Source organism: Schistocerca cancellata, chromosome 8 (assembly GCF_023864275.1).
Source record: "Schistocerca cancellata isolate TAMUIC-IGC-003103 chromosome 8, iqSchCanc2.1, whole genome shotgun sequence".
NCBI lineage: Eukaryota > Metazoa > Arthropoda > Insecta > Orthoptera > Acrididae > Schistocerca > Schistocerca cancellata.
Window position 1 is genome coordinate 576,019,824 of NC_064633.1, and position 20,742 is coordinate 576,040,565.

Sequence of the window (20,742 nt, forward strand, 5' to 3'; positions counted from 1 at the left end):
GGGGTGGGAGGCAGCTGAGGAGTGGAGAGGGGAGAGGGATAGAGAGACATCATGTTTCCACTAGAAAAAGAGCAGTAACTTCAAAATTATTGAAGTTTGTTTGTTGTTACAAATTTCTAAGCTATAGGTGAGTGGTTGTCTTTTGTCCTTTTTATTGAATGTTTCCATCCTGGAATTACTGTTATTGTAGTTTAATAACACTTATTTAATAATAATAGTAATAATAAATAACAGTTATTATTTAATTAATAATGTAGCCCATGGAAAATGGCAATGTCGTGTGGCTAGGGCCTCCCGTCGGGTAGACCGTTCGCCTGGTGCAGGTCTTTCGATGTAGCCCATAAAAGCACATACTCACAATTATGGTAACCATATGTTTTGACTCCAAAATGAACCTTTCTCTGCGTATATGAAACTTTCTGTGTAATGAGCCAGGAATCAAACCTGTACCCTCACCTTCCTTTATGTTTTTACTCATTCCTGATATTTCCTCATCATGCAATCAGTAGAACTCAATATGGCAGTGGTTGAAGAAACTTGATACAGTGCACAACTTTTCTGACATCCACTATTGAAATCTGAATTTTCTGTTAACTTGTGCACAAAATTAGAATTCAAAAGTTGTCTCATTGTTGTATTAATTCTTTAAGATAATTTCATTGCATGAATTAGTAACAGAGAATGATAATGTTATGCTTTTAACCCCTTGGAATATAAATGCTGTTAATATTTTCCATGTAGTTTTTAGTTCACTTTGTATGGATGTAGTCAATCAGTTTTTTCAGATATAATGCAGTTACCAATACTGTAACTTTTTGGACTGCTTTCAGGTTGTGAATGCATATAACAATGTTTGTGCAGCCACTGTTGCTTCTCACTATAATGAACTCTTGGGTTGCTCAGAATGCTCAAGGCTTGATGTGCAGTGACAGTAAGTAGTGATGAAATTTAAATATAATGCTGTTGTAAAAATTAAAATGTAACTTATTTATTTAATATTAGTTTACGTCTACATCTATGTCTATACTCATCAAGCCACTTTACAGTTTATAATTGAGAGCACTTTGTGTACCAGTGTCCCTTTTCCTTTTTCCTGTTCCAGTCACATACGATTTTTAGGAAGAACAATTGCTGGTAAGCCTCCATGTGGGCTCGAATCTCTCTAATTATATCTTGATGGTCTTTTCATGAGAGATATGTAAGTGGAAGTAATATATGAGATGTGATCAAAAAGTACTGTGTATTTTTGTTTTTCTTAAAGAATCTTCAACAACATCAACTTTGACCACTTCAAAGTAATCGCCCTCAAATATAATAAACTTGTGCTAGTGCTTTTTGCAGTATTGGAAGCTCTTCTGGAACTCACTGGTTGTTTGTCTCCTTCAGCGATTCTGTTTTTATATCATCGGTGGTGGCAAAACAACATCCTTTCACGGTTCTCTTCGGCCTTGGGAATAGAAAGAAGTTGTAGGGGGCCATGTCCAGTGCACATGGTAGCCGATGCAACATAAGAGTTTTGCTTTTGCCAAATCAATCATAATCAAGCATTTAGGTGAGAGCGGGAGCATTATCGGGACCCAATTTTCACAACTGGTTTTGCCATAATTCTGGTCATTGTCTTCGGATGCTTCACACACACAAAGCATAACTTTCAATTAGTATTCATTATTGGCCATATGAACATAAGGCAGGAACTCATGATGCACCATGCCACTGTAATCAAAGAAAACAGTAATCAAAACAGTGAGAAGAACCTTTACATGTGAACAAACTTGATAAATGTTTTTCAGACTTGGCTCTTCAGGCTGTTTCCATTGGGATTATTGGGCCTTGGCTTCAACATCATAGCCATATATCCATGTTTTCCCAGCTGTTATAACACTCTTTGAAAGTTCTAGATCATTGTTGATTTCATTCAGCAATTCCCGAGCAATTTTTACATGATGTAGTTTTTGGTTGAAATTCAACAATTTCAGAACAAACTTTTCTGCTAAGTGTTTCAAGCCCAAAACATCTGCAAAATGCTTGCCATGAGCAGAAGGATATGCCAACATTGTCAGCAACTTCTCTGATTGTGATTTGGCAATTTTCCAGAACTATTTTCTTTACTTCTTCCACATTGTCATCGGTAATCTATGTGCTAGGGCAGCCAGGATAGTCATCATCTTCAACATATTCTCACCGCTCTTTGAAACATTTATACTACTCATAAGCTCTTTTCTTACTGACAGTCGATTCACCAAAAGCCACAGTCAAGCACATGTATGGGTAATGCACTTTATTCCATTTTTCAAGCAAAATTTAATGCAAATTCTTTGATACATCTTTTTCAAAAGTAAGAATTCACTGAACACTTGAAAATACATATAATCTTTTCAACTATCGACAATAAACTAAATATTCAAAACAAATGAAAAATCCACTTACTGATTAAACCTAAGACCGGAACTTCATTGGATTTTCTGTGCAGTAGTTAGATAGAGTTTTACTTTTTTATTCATTGAACTCTTCATGCCTAGTCCTCCTTAGACTAATTTTCACTTCGTTGAGCTTTTGTTTGTCTTTGAGGCTTTGGCTACATTGAAGTTTGTAGTAAGGTTCATTTTGCTCTCATAGCAGCTTCCAAACATGGTTTTCAAACCACACTAGGACTTCTCCATCCCTCACAATTATGGTTGGGCCACATTGAATGATGCTCTTGAACATTGTCCATTAATGCTCAGCAATATCAGTGCTGGAGATTAAATTTTTATGATGACCTGTAAAGTAATCTGAAATATCTTTCCTGTCATTCTTGCTAAATGGAAAGCTATTCCTGCTTTCTTTGTGTTCCAATTTACAGCCATGTTCAGTGGTTCTGTTATGGCATTATGGTCACTGATTTCCTCTTCTACGACAACTGAGTCAAAAAGTTTAGTCTGTTTGTCAATGGCAGGTCTGAGGTATTATCTTCAGAAGTCAGTTCTCTGATTAACCTGCTCAATGTAATTTTTGGGGAAGGCATTTAGAACAATTAAACATGATTATCTGCCCCTACTAGCCAACCTAATCACTGGAGTCTTCCAGTCTACAGCTGCTAAATAGAAATCTCCACTTAAAACTGTAATATGACCACAAAATTTACATGTAGTGTTCCCTAAGTTTTCCCTCAACTGTTAAGACACTACTGTTGTGAGGTGGGGGTCTATACAAGCATCCAATGACCCTGTTTGATTCACTTTTAACTTTTATCTTCACACAAATTATTTTGCGTTCTGAACCTATACTAGTCTCACTAGATGTTATTATATTTTTTTATTGCTGCAAACATACCTGCACTCCCAGCATTCAACCTATCTTTGCTATAAACATTCCAATCAGAGTTTAAAATTTCATTGCTATTAGACTCTGGTTCCAGCCAGCTCTCTGTCTGCAACACTGTGCAGGCTTTGTTACCTTTTATAAGTGAAATTAGTTCCAGGACCTTTACATTGACACTTCTGCAGTTAACCAATAATATTTTATCATTTTCTTTCTCCAATCTGCTGTGACAGATGCTACTCTGTCTGAGCTCAGAAGACACCTTGTCAGGCCTATGGGGGGATTTCTCTAGCCTAAAAAATGTCCAATATATGCAGAGCACTCTTCATCAAACAATAAAAAACAAGCAATCATATATTAGTAATGTGCATCACAGCATTAGACTCTATTTCATTATTATTTCTAGCTGTATTATTTGAGATTTTCCTGTCTTTTGTTACTGTATCCATGTCCCTAAAGGTTCTCCTTCCTCACTGAATCTACAGAAGATGATGATTTAATGTATGAGGTTACACTACACTAGTGACAATTTTTCACTGTCTTCATCTCTTCTTCTTCTTCTTTTTCTTTTTACACTGCTACCTCTACAGCAGTGTGTGTGTGATCATGCTCAGAAGTGGTGCAGGGAAATGATAAACATTATCTCTAACAACAATATGAGAAGAGGAGATCACTATTTTGTGTGTGTGTGTGTGTGTGTGTGTGTGTGTGTGTGTGTTTGTGTGTGTGTGTGTGTGTAGATTTATAATATGTAAAACTTACATACATCTAAATATGAAACTCACAGAATTCAGACATTTTGAAGGTAAGCAAGTTTTTTTTACACATTATCAAAGAACACACTTAACAAATGTGAGATTATTATGCTCCATAATAAGATGGATGACACTAGATGAAAGGATTTCTGGATCTGTTTCTGATGTAGATAACAATAGCTATATTTCCAAAGGGTTTAAGTTTAATGGAGAACCCCAAACGGAAGGATGTGATGCTTAGCATTAGACATTGATGGAAGGTACCATATTTAACTGTGGAAGTTACCAATATGTGCAGTGTGATAGTTTTGTCTCATAGTATGTTGTTTTTTATGCATAGTAAGGAAAGTTCTGGTGGAATGTAGATAATTTGGGAGAAAATTAGACTACTTACCAGATTTCAGAAGCATTATGTAGTTGTCAGACACACCCAAAAGAGAATGAAAACATTGATAGCTTTTGGAAGAAATTGCATGATGAGCTAGGGTATGAATACACACACAGACTTGTACCCAGTTGCACTGTGTGTGTGTGTGTGTGTGTGTGTGTGTGTGTATTATTTAATGGGCTTCATTGCAATAAATCAAAATAAATCAAATACAGCTCTGTTTAATAACTCTCCCTCTACATCTAACTCTCCAATAAAATGTGAAATTATTCTGTTCAAACTGTAAAATTACCTGTCTGCAGAATAATAACTACTTAGAATAGTATGGAAGTCACCTCATGATGGAAATATATTAGATCTACTGGCAACAAATAGACATGACCTCTTTTTATATATTCACATTAGAAATGGCATCAGTGACTATGATGTTGTAGTAACCATGATTACTAAAGGACAAAGGACAGTTAAAATAGGCAGAAAAAATTATCTGTAAACCAAATAAAATTATAGTACTGTCATATCTCAAGAAGGATTTTAAACATTTAGCTCTGGACAGAATGGCTTGTGTAAGGACAAACAATAGCAAGAATTTGTGAAAACCTATTATCAAGAGGTGATTGGCATGAGAAGCCATGATTGAAGGAAAAGCAAAACAGTGCCAAAAAGTATTCTATTGTGTTTTTGTAAATATCCTGAACTGGTTCACGTCTGCTGTGCAGCGAGCTACCTTAATTTAAGTATTAACTGTATTTTTCTTACTTGTCACTTCTTCTTCCGTGTGTATTTGCTTTTAGGAAGCTTTAATTTTCGAGTACTCTTAATAGTGTTCCATAGATTTCGTGTTTGTTTTGAATACAGTCAGAGAGAGTCCCTTTAGTCAGCCATAGTGCCAGTAGTGTCAGTGTCGTCGTAACTGCCGCCTGCTTCACGTCTGCTGTGCAGCGAGCTACCTTAATTTAAGTATTAACTGTATTTTTCTTACTTGTCACTTCTTCTTCCGTGTGTATTTGCTTTTAGGAAGCTTTATTTTTCGAGTGCTCTTAATAGGGTTCCATAGATTTCGTGTTTGTTTTGAATACAGTAAGAGAGTCCCTGTAGTCAACCATAGTGCCAGTAGTGCTAGAGTTTGTTTTCAATACAGTCCAGAGACAGGTAGTGCTATTTTCATTGTTTTCTACAAGAAGTGGCTAGCAACCACAGTTTAGTGAATAAGCAGCCGCCTTTAGTGAATTAGCAGTCTAGTTAAAGGTTGATTAACTCTCTTCAGTAAATTGTTTCCTTAGGATGGATAGGATGTGTGACTGCTGTGTACGGACGCAGGAGGAGCTGGCCAATGTTCGCGAACAGCTGAGCGTGTTGATGGCCGCGGTCAGCCGTCTTCAGGCTGCTGCCTCGGAGTGTAGCGGCAGTGGGGAGTCTGGTGCGTCGCAAGGTACACCCCAGGTGTTACATGCTTCACCCACTGTCCCTGCTGTCGAGACATCTTCGTGGGTACCGGGCGCGGTTGGGCCACCCTCTCCCCAAGGGGAGTGGCGGGTTCAGCGGCGTTCGCGGCGCACGAGGCGGAAGGTCAATGTGGAGGCTGGCCGTGTGGCATCGCCCGCTCTGCCTGTGAGGGGACATGTGGCTGCTCCTTCAGCAAGGTCCGAGCAGGAACACGGGGGGAGGGGTTTATTAGTTATTGGGAGCTCCAACGTTAGGCGGGTGATGGAGCCCCTTAGGGAAATAGCGAGAAGGTCGGGGAAGAAGGCCAGTGTTCACTCTGTCTGCTTGCCGGGGGGTCTCATCCGAGATGTGGAGGAGGCCCTACCGGCGGCGATAGAGAGCACTGGGTGCACCCGACTGCAAATTGTTGCTCATGTCGGCACCAATGACTCCTGCCGTCTGGGTTCAGAGGTCATCCTCAGTTCGTACAGGCGGTTGGCGGAATTGGTGAAGGCGGAAAGCCTCGCTCGCGGGGTGGAATCAGAGCTAACTATTTGTAGTATCGTTCCCAGAACCGATCGCGGTCCTCTGGTTTGGAGCCGAGTGGAAGGCTTAAACCAGAGGCTCAGATGATTCTGCGGAGATCTGGGGTGCAAATTTCTCGACCTCCGCTATCGGGTGGAGAAATGTAGGGTCCCCCTGAATAGGTCAGGCGTGCACTACATGCTGGAAGCGGCTACAAGGGTAGCGGAGTACGTGTGGAGTGCACATGGGGGTTTTTTAGGTTAGAGAATCCCCTCCCTAGGCCCGACAAGACGCCTCCTGAGACGCGGCAAGATAGGAGTAGGCAAAATGCAACAGGGAGTAACTATATTAATGTGCTAATAGTAAACTGCAGGAGCGTCTATAGAAAGGTCCCAGAACTGCTCTCATTAATAAACGATCACAACGCCCATATAGTATTAGGGACAGAAAGTTGGCTGAAACCAGACGTAAACAGTAACGAAATCCTAAACTCAGATTGGAATGTATACCGCAGAGACAGGCTGAACAGTGAAGGGGGAGGCGTGTTTATAGCAGTAAGAAGTGCAATAGTATCGAAGGAAATTGACGGAGATCCGAAATGTGAAATGATTTGGGTGAAGGTCGCGGTTAAAGCAGGCTCAGACATGGTAATTGGATGTCTCTATAGGCCCCCTGGCTCAGCAGCTGTTGTGGCTGAGCACCTGAAGGATAATTTGGAAAATATTTCGAGTAGATTTCCCCACCATGTTATAGTTCTGGGTGGAGATTTTAATTTGCCGGATATAGACTGGGAGACTCAAACGTTCATAACGGGTGGCAGGGACAAAGAATCCAGTGAAATTTTTTTAAGTGCTTTATCTGAAAACTACCTTGAGCAGTTAAACAGAGAACCGACTCGTGGCGATAACATATTAGACCTTCTGGTGACAAACAGACCCGAACTATTTGAAAAAGTTAACGCAGAACAGGGAATCAGTGACCATAAAGCGGTTACGGCATCGATGATTTCAGCCGTAAATAGGAATATTAAAAAGGGTAGGAAGATTTTTCTGTTTAGAAAAAGTGACAAAAAGCAGATTTCAGAGTACCTGTTGGCTCAACACAAAAGTTTTGTCTCAAGTACTGATAGTGTTGAGGATCAGTGGACAAAGTTCAAAACCATCGTACAATATGCGTTAGATGAGTATGTGCCAAGCAAGATCGTAAGAGATGGAAAAGAGCCACCGTGGTTCAACAACCGAGTTAGAAAACTGCTGCGGAAGCAAAGGGAACTTCACAGCAAACATAAACATAGCCAAAGCCTTGCAGACAAACAAAAATTACGCGAAGCGAAATGTAGTGTGAAGAGAGCTATGCGAGAGGCGTTCAATGAATTCGAAAGTAAAGTTCTATGTACTGACTTGGCAGAAAATCCTAAGAAATTTTGGTCTTATGTCAAAGCGGTAGGTGGATCAAAACAAAATGTCTAGACACTCTGTGACCAAAATGGTACTGAAACAGAGGATGACAGACTAAAGGCCGAAATACTAAATGTCTTTTTCCAAAGTTGTTTCACAGAGGAAGATTGCACTGTAGTTCCTTCTCTAGATTGTCGCACAGATGACAAAATGGTAGATATCGAAATAGACGACAGAGGGATAGAGAAACAATTAAAATCGCTCAAAAGAGGAAAGGCCTCTGGACCTGATGGGATACCAGTTCAATTTTACACAGAGTACGCGAAGGAACTTGCCCCCCTTCTTGCAGCGGTGTACCGTAGGTCTCTAGAAGAGCGTAGCGTTCCAAAGGATTGGAAAAGGGCACAGGTCATCCCCGTTTTCAAGAAGGGACGTCGAACAGATGTGCAGAACTATAGACCTATATCTCTAACGTCGATCAGTTGTAGAATTTTGGAACACGTATTGTGTTCGAGTATAATGACTTTTCTGGAGACTAGAAATCTACTCTGTAGGAATCAGCATGGGTTTCGAAAAAGACGGTCATGTGAAACCCAGCTCGCGCTATTCGTCCACGAGACTCAGAGGGCCATAGACACGGGTTCACAGGTAGATGCCGTGTTTCTTGACTTCCGCAAGGCGTTCGATACAGTTCCCCACAGTCGGTTATTGAACAAAGTAAGAGCATATCGACTATCAGACCAATTGTGTGATTGGATTGAGGAGTTCCTAGATAACAGGACGCAGCATGTTATTCTCAATGGAGAGAAGTCTTCCGAAGTAAGAGTAATTTCAGGTGTGCCGCAGGGGAGTGTCATAGGACCGTTGCTATTCACAATATACATAAATGACCTGGTGGATGACATCGGAAGTTCACTGAGGCTTTTTGCAGATGATGCTGTGGTGTATCGAGAGGTTGTAACAATGGAAAATTGTACTGAAATGCAGGAGGATCTGCAGCGAATTGACGCATGGTGCAGGGAATGGCAACTGAATCTCAATGTAGACAAGTGTAATGTGCTGCGAATACACAGAAAGATAGATCCTTTATCATTTAGCTACAAAATAGCAGGTCAGCAACTGGAAGCAGTTAATACCATAAATTATCTGGGAGTACGCATTAGGAGTGATTTAAAATGGAATGATCATATAATGTTGATTGTCGGTAAAGCAGATGCCAGACTGAGATTCATTGGAAGAATCCTAAGGAAATGCAATCCGAAAACAAAGGAAGTAGGTTACAGTACGCTTGTTCGCCCACTGCTTGAATACTGCTCAGCAGTGTGGGATCCGTACCAGATAGGGTTGATACAAGACATAGAGAAGATCCAACGGAGAGCAGCGCGCTTCGTTACAGGATCATTTAGTAATCGCGAAAGTGTTACGGAGATGATAGATAAACTCCAGTGGAAGACTCTGCAGGAGAGACGCTCAGTAGCTCGGTACGGGCTTTTGTCAAAGTTTCGAGAACATACCTTCACCGAAGAGTCAAGCAGTATATTGCTCCCTCCTACGTATATCTCGCGAAGAGACCATGAGGATAAAATCAGAGAGATTAGAGCCCACACAGAGGCATACCGACAATCCTTCTTTCCACGAACAATACGAGACTGGAATAGAAGGGAGAACCGATAGAGGTACTGAAGGTACCCTCCGCCACACACCGTCAGGTGGCTTGCGGAGTATGGATGTAGATGTAGATACTGTGGCTGTGTGGCATTGTTAGCTGCCTCATACGAAAGATGTGCTTAATGGGGCTCCACAATTTTAGTTGTTTTTAATGCGATAAACTGTTGATGTTCATCTCTGGCATGCCAGTGTAGAAGGTGTCATGACACAAGCTACAAGCAAAATCCATGCATTGTGCACAGTTATTAACATAGGCCTATACAAATATAAGGAAACTTGCAGTACTTCTTTGCTGCCTAATTAAAGTCCTGTGTCACATGAATTCACTTTGAAAACGTAAATCTTAAAACTTTACCTAAAATTTAAATGTGATTTTCATGCTAATTGTATCATATCTAATTTATCTACATCTATACTCAGCAAACCAGTGTGAGGTACATGGCAGAGGGTATATCCCATCGTACCAGTTATTAGGGTTTCTTTCTGTTCCATTCACATATGGAGTGTGGAAAAAATGAATGTCTGAATGCCTCCGTGCAAGCAGTAATTATTCTAATCTTATCCTCACAATCCCTGTGTGAGCAATACAGAGGGGGTTATAGTGTCACATTCAATAATAACTCATTGGAGAGCCTTTTGCAGATCTTCATTCTCCACCTGGAGCTGCTACACCCTTGGTTGCAATTGTGCATCCATCTCCAGCTCTCCCTTGACCTGATCATGGGCATCCTTTTAAACAAATACACCTCAAAACAAACAAAAAGTCTTCATGGTAGTTCCCGCTACACGTCTCTGGTGACTTCACCTTGGCAGTATCTTCTCACTGAAAGTAAAGCTCATGACTTATGTCTGCTGATCATCAGTCAATGTAGCAGTCTCATGCACTGACATTGTGGCATCACCCAGCATTGTGGTGGTGCTTGAGCAGCTTCATGCAGATGCAGCAGCAGCAGCAGTGGCTACACTGGGTAGACTGTGATGTGTAGCCCAGATTGACTGTGCTAAGCTCTCACCTAGTTCACCTGAGCACAGAGTTGGATGGCTCCACATGGCTGTTTAATACACCCGTCCATGGCTTAGTAAATTGAAGACAGCACCACAATGCCAAAAACAGGTTACTAAAATGACACCTTTTATAATGCCAGTTTGTAGTCTCACATGGTGAGTAGGGCTGTAGGCTGATTTTAAAAGGAATGTTGACCTGCAAACAACATACTCATATTTGAAAAAAGAAATTGTATCAATCTGTTTTCTTATGAGGATTGCATGTTATGATTACCAGGGGGAGGGAGGGCGATAGAATGTTAACCCTTTAGTCTCAGACCTGTCCAGCAGGAAGTTTAAAGATAAGGAAGACTAAGACAATTAGTGACTGCGACTAAGACAATTAGTGACTGCTCTTATGGTGATTCGGAAGAAAAGGGAACTCAGTTCTATGGCTATTGCTCTGAGACCCTGCTGTATGATTTTACTGAAAAGGTGACTTTGCTGAATACGATTCAGCCTATTCTGGTTTGAACTGGACAATTGTTGTCACAGTAGCAGTAAGGTAGAGGATGAAAGAGGCAGCCTTATTGTAAAATTTAAATAATAAAAATTTCTTGTATTCTGAGTCTGCAGAACTTTGTATTCTTTATTATTATTATTATTTTATTTATCCAACCGTTGACAATAAATATTGTATGGATGTTGTCAAGGGTACATGTAAGCCATTTCAAAGAAATGGGACACAAACAATATAAACATAAAAAAGTACAAAACAAAATAATACAATGAAGTTAATAATAATACAATAAAATTAATATAGCCTATATACATCCCTGCTTGTTATTTTAAATGCATAGTCTGTTTTTCGTAAGGCTTTAGTTTTGTCCTCCCTAAACAGCAAGTCCTTATATACACAACACTGCTTAAGTATATATTTACATCACACAACAGCTGTCCTTTAAGTATGTAAATGTAATGAATGATTAGGTACAGATAGAGTATTTTCCACTTTGCCTTTATAAATATCATCAGAAAAAAATTATTGACCTACATAGTCATTTACAGAATAAAAACATTGTTCTACTAGAAATTTTTTAAATTCTGTTTTAAATTTGTTATCATCTTCTAACTGCCTGATGTTGACTGGCAGTGCGTTGTACAGTTTTGCACCGATATGGCTCACATGCCTTTGTGTATTCGTTCTTTTTGTTCGCTGAGTATGGAGTGCTGCGCTATTACGGGTATTGTAGTTATGGAAGTCGGCATTTGTCTGAAAATCTGCAATGTGGGTCCTGACATACAATACACATTTGTATATGTATAATGATGGTATAGTAAGTATTCTAAGCTTTTTGAATATGGGTTTGCAGTGTGTCTGTGGATGACTGTGAGTTATTATTCAGATGGCCATCTTCTGCAACAAAAAAATTTGTTTTAGGCGCCCTGTTGTGGAACCCCAAAATATTATTCCGTATGTGGCAATGAACCATGAACCATGAAGCATGGACCTTGCCGTTGGTGGGGAGGCTTGCGTGCCTCAGCAATACAGATAGCCGTACTGTAGGTGCAACCACAACGGAGGGGTATCTGTTGAGAGACCAGACAAACGTGTGGTTCCTGAAGAGGGGCAGCAGCCTTTTCAGTAGTCGCAAGGGCAACAGTCTGGATGATTGACTGATCTGGCCTTGTAACACTAACCAAAATGGCCTTGCTGTGCTGGTACTGCGAACGGCTGAAAGCAAGGGGAATCTACGGCCATAATTTTTCCTGAGGGCATGCAGCTTTACTGTATGGTTAAATGATGATGGCGTCCTCTTGGGTAAAATATTCCGGAGGTAAAATAGCCCCCCATTCGGATCTCCGGGCGGGGACTACTCAAGAGGATGTCATTATCAGGAGAAAGAAAACTGGCGTTCTACGGATCGGAGCGTGGAATGTCAGATCCCTTAATCGGGCAGGTAGGTTAGGAAATTTAAAAAGGGAAATGGATAGGTTAAAGTTAGATATAGTGGGAATTAGTGAAGTTCGGTGGCAGGAGGAACAAGACTTCTGGTCAGGTGACTACAGGGTTATAAACACAAAATCAAATAGGGGTAATGCAGGAGTAGGTTTAATAATGAATAGGAAAATAGGAATGCAGGTAAGCTACTACAAACAGCATAGTGAACGCATTATTGTGGCAAAGATAGATACAAAGCCCACGCCTACTACAGTAGTACAAGTTTATATGCCAACTAGCTCTGTAGATGACGAAGAAATTGAACAAATGTTGTTGTTGTTGTGGTCTTCAGTCCTGAGACTGGTTTGATGCAGCTCTCCATGCTACTCTATCCTGTGCAAGCTTCTTCATCTCCCAGTACCTACTGCAACCTACATCCTTCAGAATCTGCTTAGTGTATTCATCTCGTGGTCTCCCCCTACGATTTTTACCCTCCACGCTGCACTCCAATACTAAATTGGTGATCCCTTGATGCCTCAGAACATGTCCTACCAACCGATCCCTTCTTCTGGTCAAGTTGTGCCACAAACTTCTCTTCTCCCCAATCCTATTCAATACTTCCTCATTAGTTATGTGATCTACCCATCTAATCTTCAGCAGTCTTCTGTAGCACCACATTTCAAAAGCTTCTATTCTCTTCGTGTCCAAACTATCGATGTTAACAAATTTTTCTTCTTCAGAAACGCTTTCCTTGCCATTGCCAGTCTACATTTTATATCCTCTCTACTTCGACCATCATCAGTTATTTTGCTCCCCAAATAGCAAAACTCCTTTACTACTTTAAGTGTCTCATTTCCTAATCTAATACCCTCAACATCACCCGACTTAATTAGACTACATTCCATTATCCTCGTTTTGCTTCTGTTGATGTTCATCTTATATCCTCCCTTCAAGATACCATCCATTCCGTTCAACTGCTCTTCTAAGTCCTTTGCTGTCTCTGACAGAATTACAATGTCATCGGCGAACCTCAAAGTTTTTATTTCTTCTCCATGGATTTTAATACCTACTCCGAATTTTTCTTTTGTTTCCTTTACTGCTTGCTCAATATACAGATTGAATAACATCGGGGAGAGGCTACAACCCTGTCTTACTCCCTTCCCCACCGCTGCTTCCCTTTCATGTCCCTCGACTCTTATAACTGCCATCTGGTTTCTGTACAAATTGTAAAAAGCCTTTTGCTCCCTGTATTTTACCCCTGCCACCTTTAGAATTTGAAAGAGAGTATTCCAGTCAACATTGTCAAAAGCTTTCTCTAAGTCTACAAATGCTAGAAACGTAGGTTTGCCTTTCCTTAATCTTTCTTCTAAGATAAGTCGTAAGGTCAGTATTGCCTCACATACAAACTGATCTTCCCCGAGGTCGGCTTCTACTAGTTTTTCCATTCGTCTGTAAAGAATTCGTGTTAGTATTTTGCAGCTGTGGCTTATTAAACTGATTGTTCGGTAAGTTTCACATCTGTCAACACCTGCTTTCTTTGGGATTGGAATTATTATATTCTTCTTGAAGTCTGAGGGTATTTCACCTGTCTCATACATCTTGCTCACCAGATGGTAGAGTTTTGTCAGGACTGGCTCTCCCAAGGCCGTCAGAAGTTCCAATGGAATGTTGTCTACTCCGGGGGCCTTGTTTCGACTCAGGTCTTTCAGTGCTCTGTCAAACTCTTCACGCAGTATCATATCTCCCATTTCATCTTCATCTACATCCTCATCCATTTCCATAATATTGTCCTCAAGTACATCGCCCTTGTATAGACCCTCTATATACTCCTTCCACCTTTCTGCTTTCCCTTCTTTGCTTAGAACTGGGTTTCCATCTGAGCTCTTGATGTTCATACAAGTGGTTCTCTTATCTCCAAAGGTCTCTTTAATTTTCCTGTAGGCAGTATCTATCTTACCCCTAGTGAGATAAGCCTCTACATCCTTGCATTTGTCCTCTAGCCATGCCTGCTTAGCCATTTTGCACTTCCTGTCGATTTCATTTTTGAGACGTTTGTGTTCCTTTTTGCCTGTTTCATTTACTGCATTTTTCTATTTTCTCCTTTCATCAATTAAATTCAATATTTCTTCTGTTACCCAAAGATTTCTACTAGCCCTCGTCTTTTTACCTACTTGATCCTCTGCTGCCTTCACTACTTCATCCCTCAAGACTACCCATTCCTCTTCTACTGTATTTATTTCCCCCATTCCTGTCAATTGTTCCCTTATGCTCTCCCTGAAACTCTGTAAAACCTCTGGTTCTTTCAGTTTATCCAGGTCCCACCTCCTTAAATTCCCACCTTTTTTCAGTTTCTTCAGTTTAATCTACAGGTCATAACCAATAGATTGTGGTCAGAGTCCACATCTGCCCCTGGAAATGTCTTACAATTTAAAACCTGGTTCCTAAATCTCTGTCTTACCATTATATAATCTATCTGATACCTTTTAGTATCTCCAGGGTTCTTCCATGTATACAACCTTCTATCATGATTCTTAAACCAAGTGTTAGCTATGATTAAGTTGTGCTCTGTGCAAAATTCTACCAGGTGGCTTCCTCTTTCATTTCGTAGCCCCAATCCATATTCACCTACTACATTTCCTTCTCTCCCTTTTCCTACACTCGAATTCCAGTCACCCATGACTATTAAATTTTCGTCTCCCTTCACTATCTGAATAATTTCTTTTATCTCATGATACATTTCATCAATTTCTCCATCATCTGCAGAGCTAGTTGGCATATAAACTTGTACTACTGTAGCAGGTGTGAGCTTCGTATCTATCTTGGCCACAATAATGCGTTCACTATGCTGTTTGTAGTAGCTTACCCGCATTATTATTTTCCTATTCATTATTAAACCTACTCCTGCATTACCCCTATTTGACTTTGTGTTTATAACCCTGTAGTCACCTGACCAGAAGTCTTGTTCCTCCTGCCACCGAACTTCACTAATTCCCACTATATCTAACTTTAACCTATCCATTTCCCTTTTTAAATTTTCTAACCTACCTGCCCGATTAAGGGATCTGACATTCCACTCTCCGATCCGTAGAACGCCAGTTTTCTTTCTCCTGATAACAACATCCTCTTGAGTAGTCCCCGCCCGGAGATCCGAATGGGGGACTATTTTACCTCCGGAATATTTTACCCAAGAGGACGCCATCATCGTTTAATCATACAGTAAAGCTGCATGCCCTCGGGAAAAATTACGGCCGTAGTTTCCCCTTGCTTTCAGCCGTTCACAGTACCAGCACAGCAAGGCCGTTTTGGTTATTATTACAAGGCCAGATCAGTCAATCATCCAGACTGTTGCCCTTGCAACTACTGAAAAGGCTGCTGCCCCTCTTCAGGAACCACACGTTTGTCTGGCCTCTCAACAGATACCCCTCCGTTGTGGTTGCACCTACGGTACGGCTATCTGTATCGCTGAGGCACGCAAGCCTCCCCACCAACGGCAAGGTCCATGGTTCATGGGGGGGTGAACAAATGTATGATGAAATAAAAGAAACTATTCAGATAGTGAAGGGTGACGAAAATTTAATAGTCATGGGTGACTGGAATTCGGTAGTAGGAAAAGGGAGAGAAGGAAACACAGTAGGTGAATATGGATTGGGGCTAAGAAATGAAAGAGGAAGCCACCTGGTAGGGTTTTGCACAGAGCATAACTTAATCATAGCTAACACTTGGTTCAAGAATCATAAAAAGAAGTTGTATACATGGAAGAATCATGGAGATACTAAAAGGTATAAGATAGATTATATAATGGTAAGACAGAGATTTAGGAAACAGGTTTTAAACTGTAAAACATTTCCAGGAGCAGATGTGGACTCTGACCACAATCTATTGGTTATGATCTGTAGATTAAAACTGAAGAAACTGCAAGAAGGTGGGAATTTAAGGAGATGGGACCTGTATAAACTGAAAGAACCAGAGGTTGTACAGAGTTTCAGGGAGAGCGTAAGAGAACAATTGACAGGAATGGGGGAAAGAAATACAGTAGAAGAAGAATGGGTAGCTCTGAGGGATGAAGTAGTGAAGGCAGCAGAGGATCAAGTAGGTAAAAAGACGAGGGCTAGCAGAAATCTTTGGGTGACAGAAGAAATATTGAATTTATTTGACGAAAGGAGAAAATATAAAAATGCAGTAAATGAAGCAGGCAAAAAGGAATACAAATGTCTCAAATATGAGATCGAAAGGAAGTGCAAAATTGCTAAGCAGGGATGGTTAGTGGGCAAATGTAAGGATGTAGAAGCGAGTATCACTAGGGGTAAGATAGATACTGCCTACAGGAAAATTAAAGAGACCTTTGGAGAAAAGAGAACCACTTGCATGAACATCAAGAGCTCAGATGGAAACCCAATTCTAAGCAAAGAAGGGAAAGCAGAAAAGTGGAAGGAGTATATAGAGGGTCTATAGAAGGGCGATGTACTTGAGGACAATATTATGGAAATGGAAGAGTATGTAGATGAAGATGAAATGGAAGATACGATACTGCGTGAAGAGTTTGACAGAGCACTGAAAGACCTGAGTCGAAACCAGGTCCCGGGAGTAGACAACATTCCATTAGAACTACTGATGGCCTTGGGAGAGCCAGTTCTGACAAAACTCTAGCATCTGGTGAGCAAGATGTATCAGACAGTTGAAATACCATCAGACTTCAAGAAGAATATAATAATTCCAATCCAAAAGAAAGCTGGTGTTGACAGATGTGAAAATTACCGAACTATCAGTTTAATAAGTCACAGCTGCAAGGTACTAATGCGAATTCTTTACAGGTGAATGGAAAAACTAGTAGAAGCCGACCTCGGGTATGATCAGTTTGGATTCCGTAGAAATGTTGGAACACGTGAGGCAATACTGGCCCTAAGACTTATCTTAGAAGCTAGATTAAGGAAGGGCAAACCTACGTTTCTAGCATTTGTGGACTTAGAGAAAGCTTTTGACAATGTTGACTGGAGTACTCTCTTTCAAATTCTGAAGGTGACAGGGGTAAAATACAGAGAGCAAAAGGCTATTTACAATTTGTACAGAAACCAGATGGCAGTTATAAGAGTCGAGGGACATGAAAGGGAAGCAGTGGTTGGGAAGGGAGTAAGACAGGGTTGTAGTCTCTCCCCGATGTTTTTCAATCGGTATATTGAGCAAGCAGTGAAGGAAACAAAAGAAAAATTCAGAGTAGGTATTAAAATCCATGGAGAAGAAATAAAAACTTTGAGATTTGCCGATGACATTGTAATTCTGTCAGAGACAGCAAAGGACTTGGAAGAGCAGTTGAACGGAATGGATAGTGTCTTGAAAGGAGGATATAAGATGAACATCAACAAAAGCAAAACAAGGATAATGGAATGTAGTCGAATTAAGTCGGGTGATGCTGAGGGAATTAGATTAGGAAATGAGACACTTAAAGTAGTAGAGTTTTGATATTTGGGGAGCAAAATAACTGATGATGGTCGAAGTAGAGAGGATATAAAATGTAGACTGGCAATAGCAAGGAAAGCGTTTCTGAAGAAGAGAAATTTGTTAACATCGAGTATAGATTTAAATGTCAGGAAGTCGTTTCTGAAAGTATTTGTATGGAGTGTAGCCATGTATGGAAGTGAAACGTGGGCAATAAATAGTTTGGACAAGAAGAGAATAGAATCTTTCGAAATGTGGTGCTACAAAAGAATGCTGAAGATTAGGTGGGTAGATCACATAACTAATGAGGAGATATTGAATAGAATTGGGGAGAAGAGAAGTTTGTGGCACAACTTGACGAGAAGAAGGGACCGGTTGGTAGGACATGTTCTGAGGCATCAAGGGATCACGAATTTAGCATTGGAGGGCAGCGAGGGGGGTAAAAATCATAGAGGGAGACCAAGAGATGAATACACTAAGCAGATTCAGAAGGATGTAGGTTGCAGTAGGTACTGGGAGATGAAGAAACTTGCACATGATAGGGTAGCATGGAGAGCTGTATCAAACCAGTCTCAGGACTGAAGACCACAACAACAACAACATGTGGCAAGAGATTGAAAATAGCCAAAATATGCCATTCTGGCACCCTCTAAGGTACAAACATTTGCAATAATTCTGAGGGCAAAACAGGCTGAATTATGTTTCTGTGCAAGTTTTATTATGTGGTCATTAAAATTTAAGTTTTCATCCACATGAATCCCCAGCAATTTTGTGAATGTCACTCTGTCTAAGGCTTTGTCACCCCACACCAGATTGAGATTTACATTTTGACATCTTTTCCCAAACTCAGAATTAGACTTAGTTTCAAGTTTTTTTCTGCTGTTCTGTAAAACATTGCAGCAGTCACAATTTGGACCCACTGTGAATGCTATTCTCTAACAAGAGATGAGTTGTTGCTGTTCATATGCTGCTAGCAATTGCCCTGAATGCTGTCTAACGATTGAAAGCTGTTGTCAATGGATGTGGTGAGAGGGAGATCGATAATACATACTGGAGATACCAAAGGTACCACAGGTACTGTCCTCTCCTTTGAATACTCTTTCCTCTAGAGAAAGTAGATATCTATCACTTTTTATTTATTTATTTATTTTTCTTTCAATATATAAACTTTACAGCCAACCAGTTGCATAAGTTTAGTGTACAACTCTTGACCAGATTTCAATACCACTAAGTGTGCCTTCTTCAGAGGGAAAGTCACCTATAATGTTTTAAACACGCCATAAAATAAACTTCTAAAATACTTAATACTTTACAGCACTGAAATGAAGTACATAGGATAAAATTACATGACTTTAAAATTGTAAACATACATGATGAGCTAAGGAGCTTCTGTCAAACAATAGAAAATATGGAATAAAGTCTTCCATGGAAACAGTAAAAATTTTTACAGTATGATAAAAGAGCAGACATTGGACTGAGTGTGTGACAACTAGTTATAATGCCAGGTAAATGTGATATAGAGTGTGCCACTTGCTGGGAGCTAGCAGCATGATAAACACTCAGCTGTATGAGATACGAGCTTCTTTAATGCCTTTAAATCATTGCTCACAAATATATAATACTTTGGTTCATGCTTCCATTCACTTCTATTTCAGAAACATTGTTTCTCCCTTTCCTTTATGGGCTCTGTACTTCCTTACTGATAGCACACCGTATGGCACTGTATACACATACTGTTTGCAGATATTATGTAATGCATATTATCCCCTCCCCTCTTTTTTGCTTACTGTAACTGCTTGATAAAATCCTGCCATAGTACATTTTCATTTTGTGCAACATGTAGTCATCGTCATTTTTACAAAAAAATATTTTATTCCTTTTTTATCTTGGATACATTCTTTCTCTTATACTACAGACAATTTCACAATTTACTTTGTTTAATCATCTAGATACATATCATACTGATGTATTACTGTGTCAGTTGTGGATTTCATATAGTTAAGTATTTGTCATGCTACTAGCACCCAGTAAGTGGTGCACTCTACGCCATGTTTACTTGGCAGTGCAGGTAGTTGCCACTCACTCAGTCCCATGTCTGCTCTTCTAACAGGCTGTACCAGTGTAACAATTTTTACTGTTTCTGTGGAGGACTTTATTTTCTGTGGAGGACTTTATTGGATATTTTCTACTGCTTGACTGGAGCTCATTAGCTCAACATGCATGTTTACAATTTTAACACCATGAAATTTATGTAAGTACCAGTTTTACGGCATGTACTTCATTTCAGTGTTGTAAAGTGTAAGTATTTTAGTTGTTTAATTTGTGATTATAGGTGAGTTCCCTTCTGAAGAAGATACTCTTACTGGTACCAAAACCTGCTCACAGATTTTACAGTAAACTTATGCATTATACACTGAAAATTTATTTACAGATGCTGTGCCAGCCATGTTTAAAATTGTGATATTTATCACCAATCATTCACTTGTCTGTGAGTGGTATGTGAGTAGTAGATTTACCACACTTGTACAGTGGAGCCAGGGCCAAGGAGAACTCTGGGTATTGCACTCATATGCCCCCCTTGCTCCCCCTCACCCCTTCCCTCCTCCCACCCCTCCATCCCCATCCCATCCCTCCCAATCAACAAATATGACGTGCTGCCTTCCAATCATTGGCAGGTCAAATGTACGGTGAATAATGGTATCCCTTATGAGAATGGCAGCAAGGGATGGGTAGGATCATCTTGTGCACTCAGTGTATATGCCAGGAAGACTCATTCAGCATGATGAAGAGGATGTTCCAGTAGCCATCAAGTGAACAGCGTACAACCAACTGCAGATTGTGGAGCATATTGGAAAAAATGATACCCATTGTCTAGGATATGAGGTCACATTTGCATCATTCTAGTGACTAGCAGATAATATTCAG

At 40.2% G+C, this 20,742-nt stretch overlaps 1 protein-coding gene across 1 annotated transcript in view; it reads left to right on the forward strand.

Moving 5' to 3' along the window:
- The first annotated feature begins 849 nt into the window (after positions 1–849).
- LOC126095693 (uncharacterized) overlaps positions 850–20,742 on the forward strand; it is a 97,664-nt gene continuing 77,771 nt past the window's right edge. Inside the window, exon 1 of the mRNA XM_049910446.1 lies at positions 850–931. Within this exon, the coding sequence (XP_049766403.1) occupies positions 850–931 (82 nt within the window). The remainder of the gene's footprint in view (positions 932–20,742) is intronic.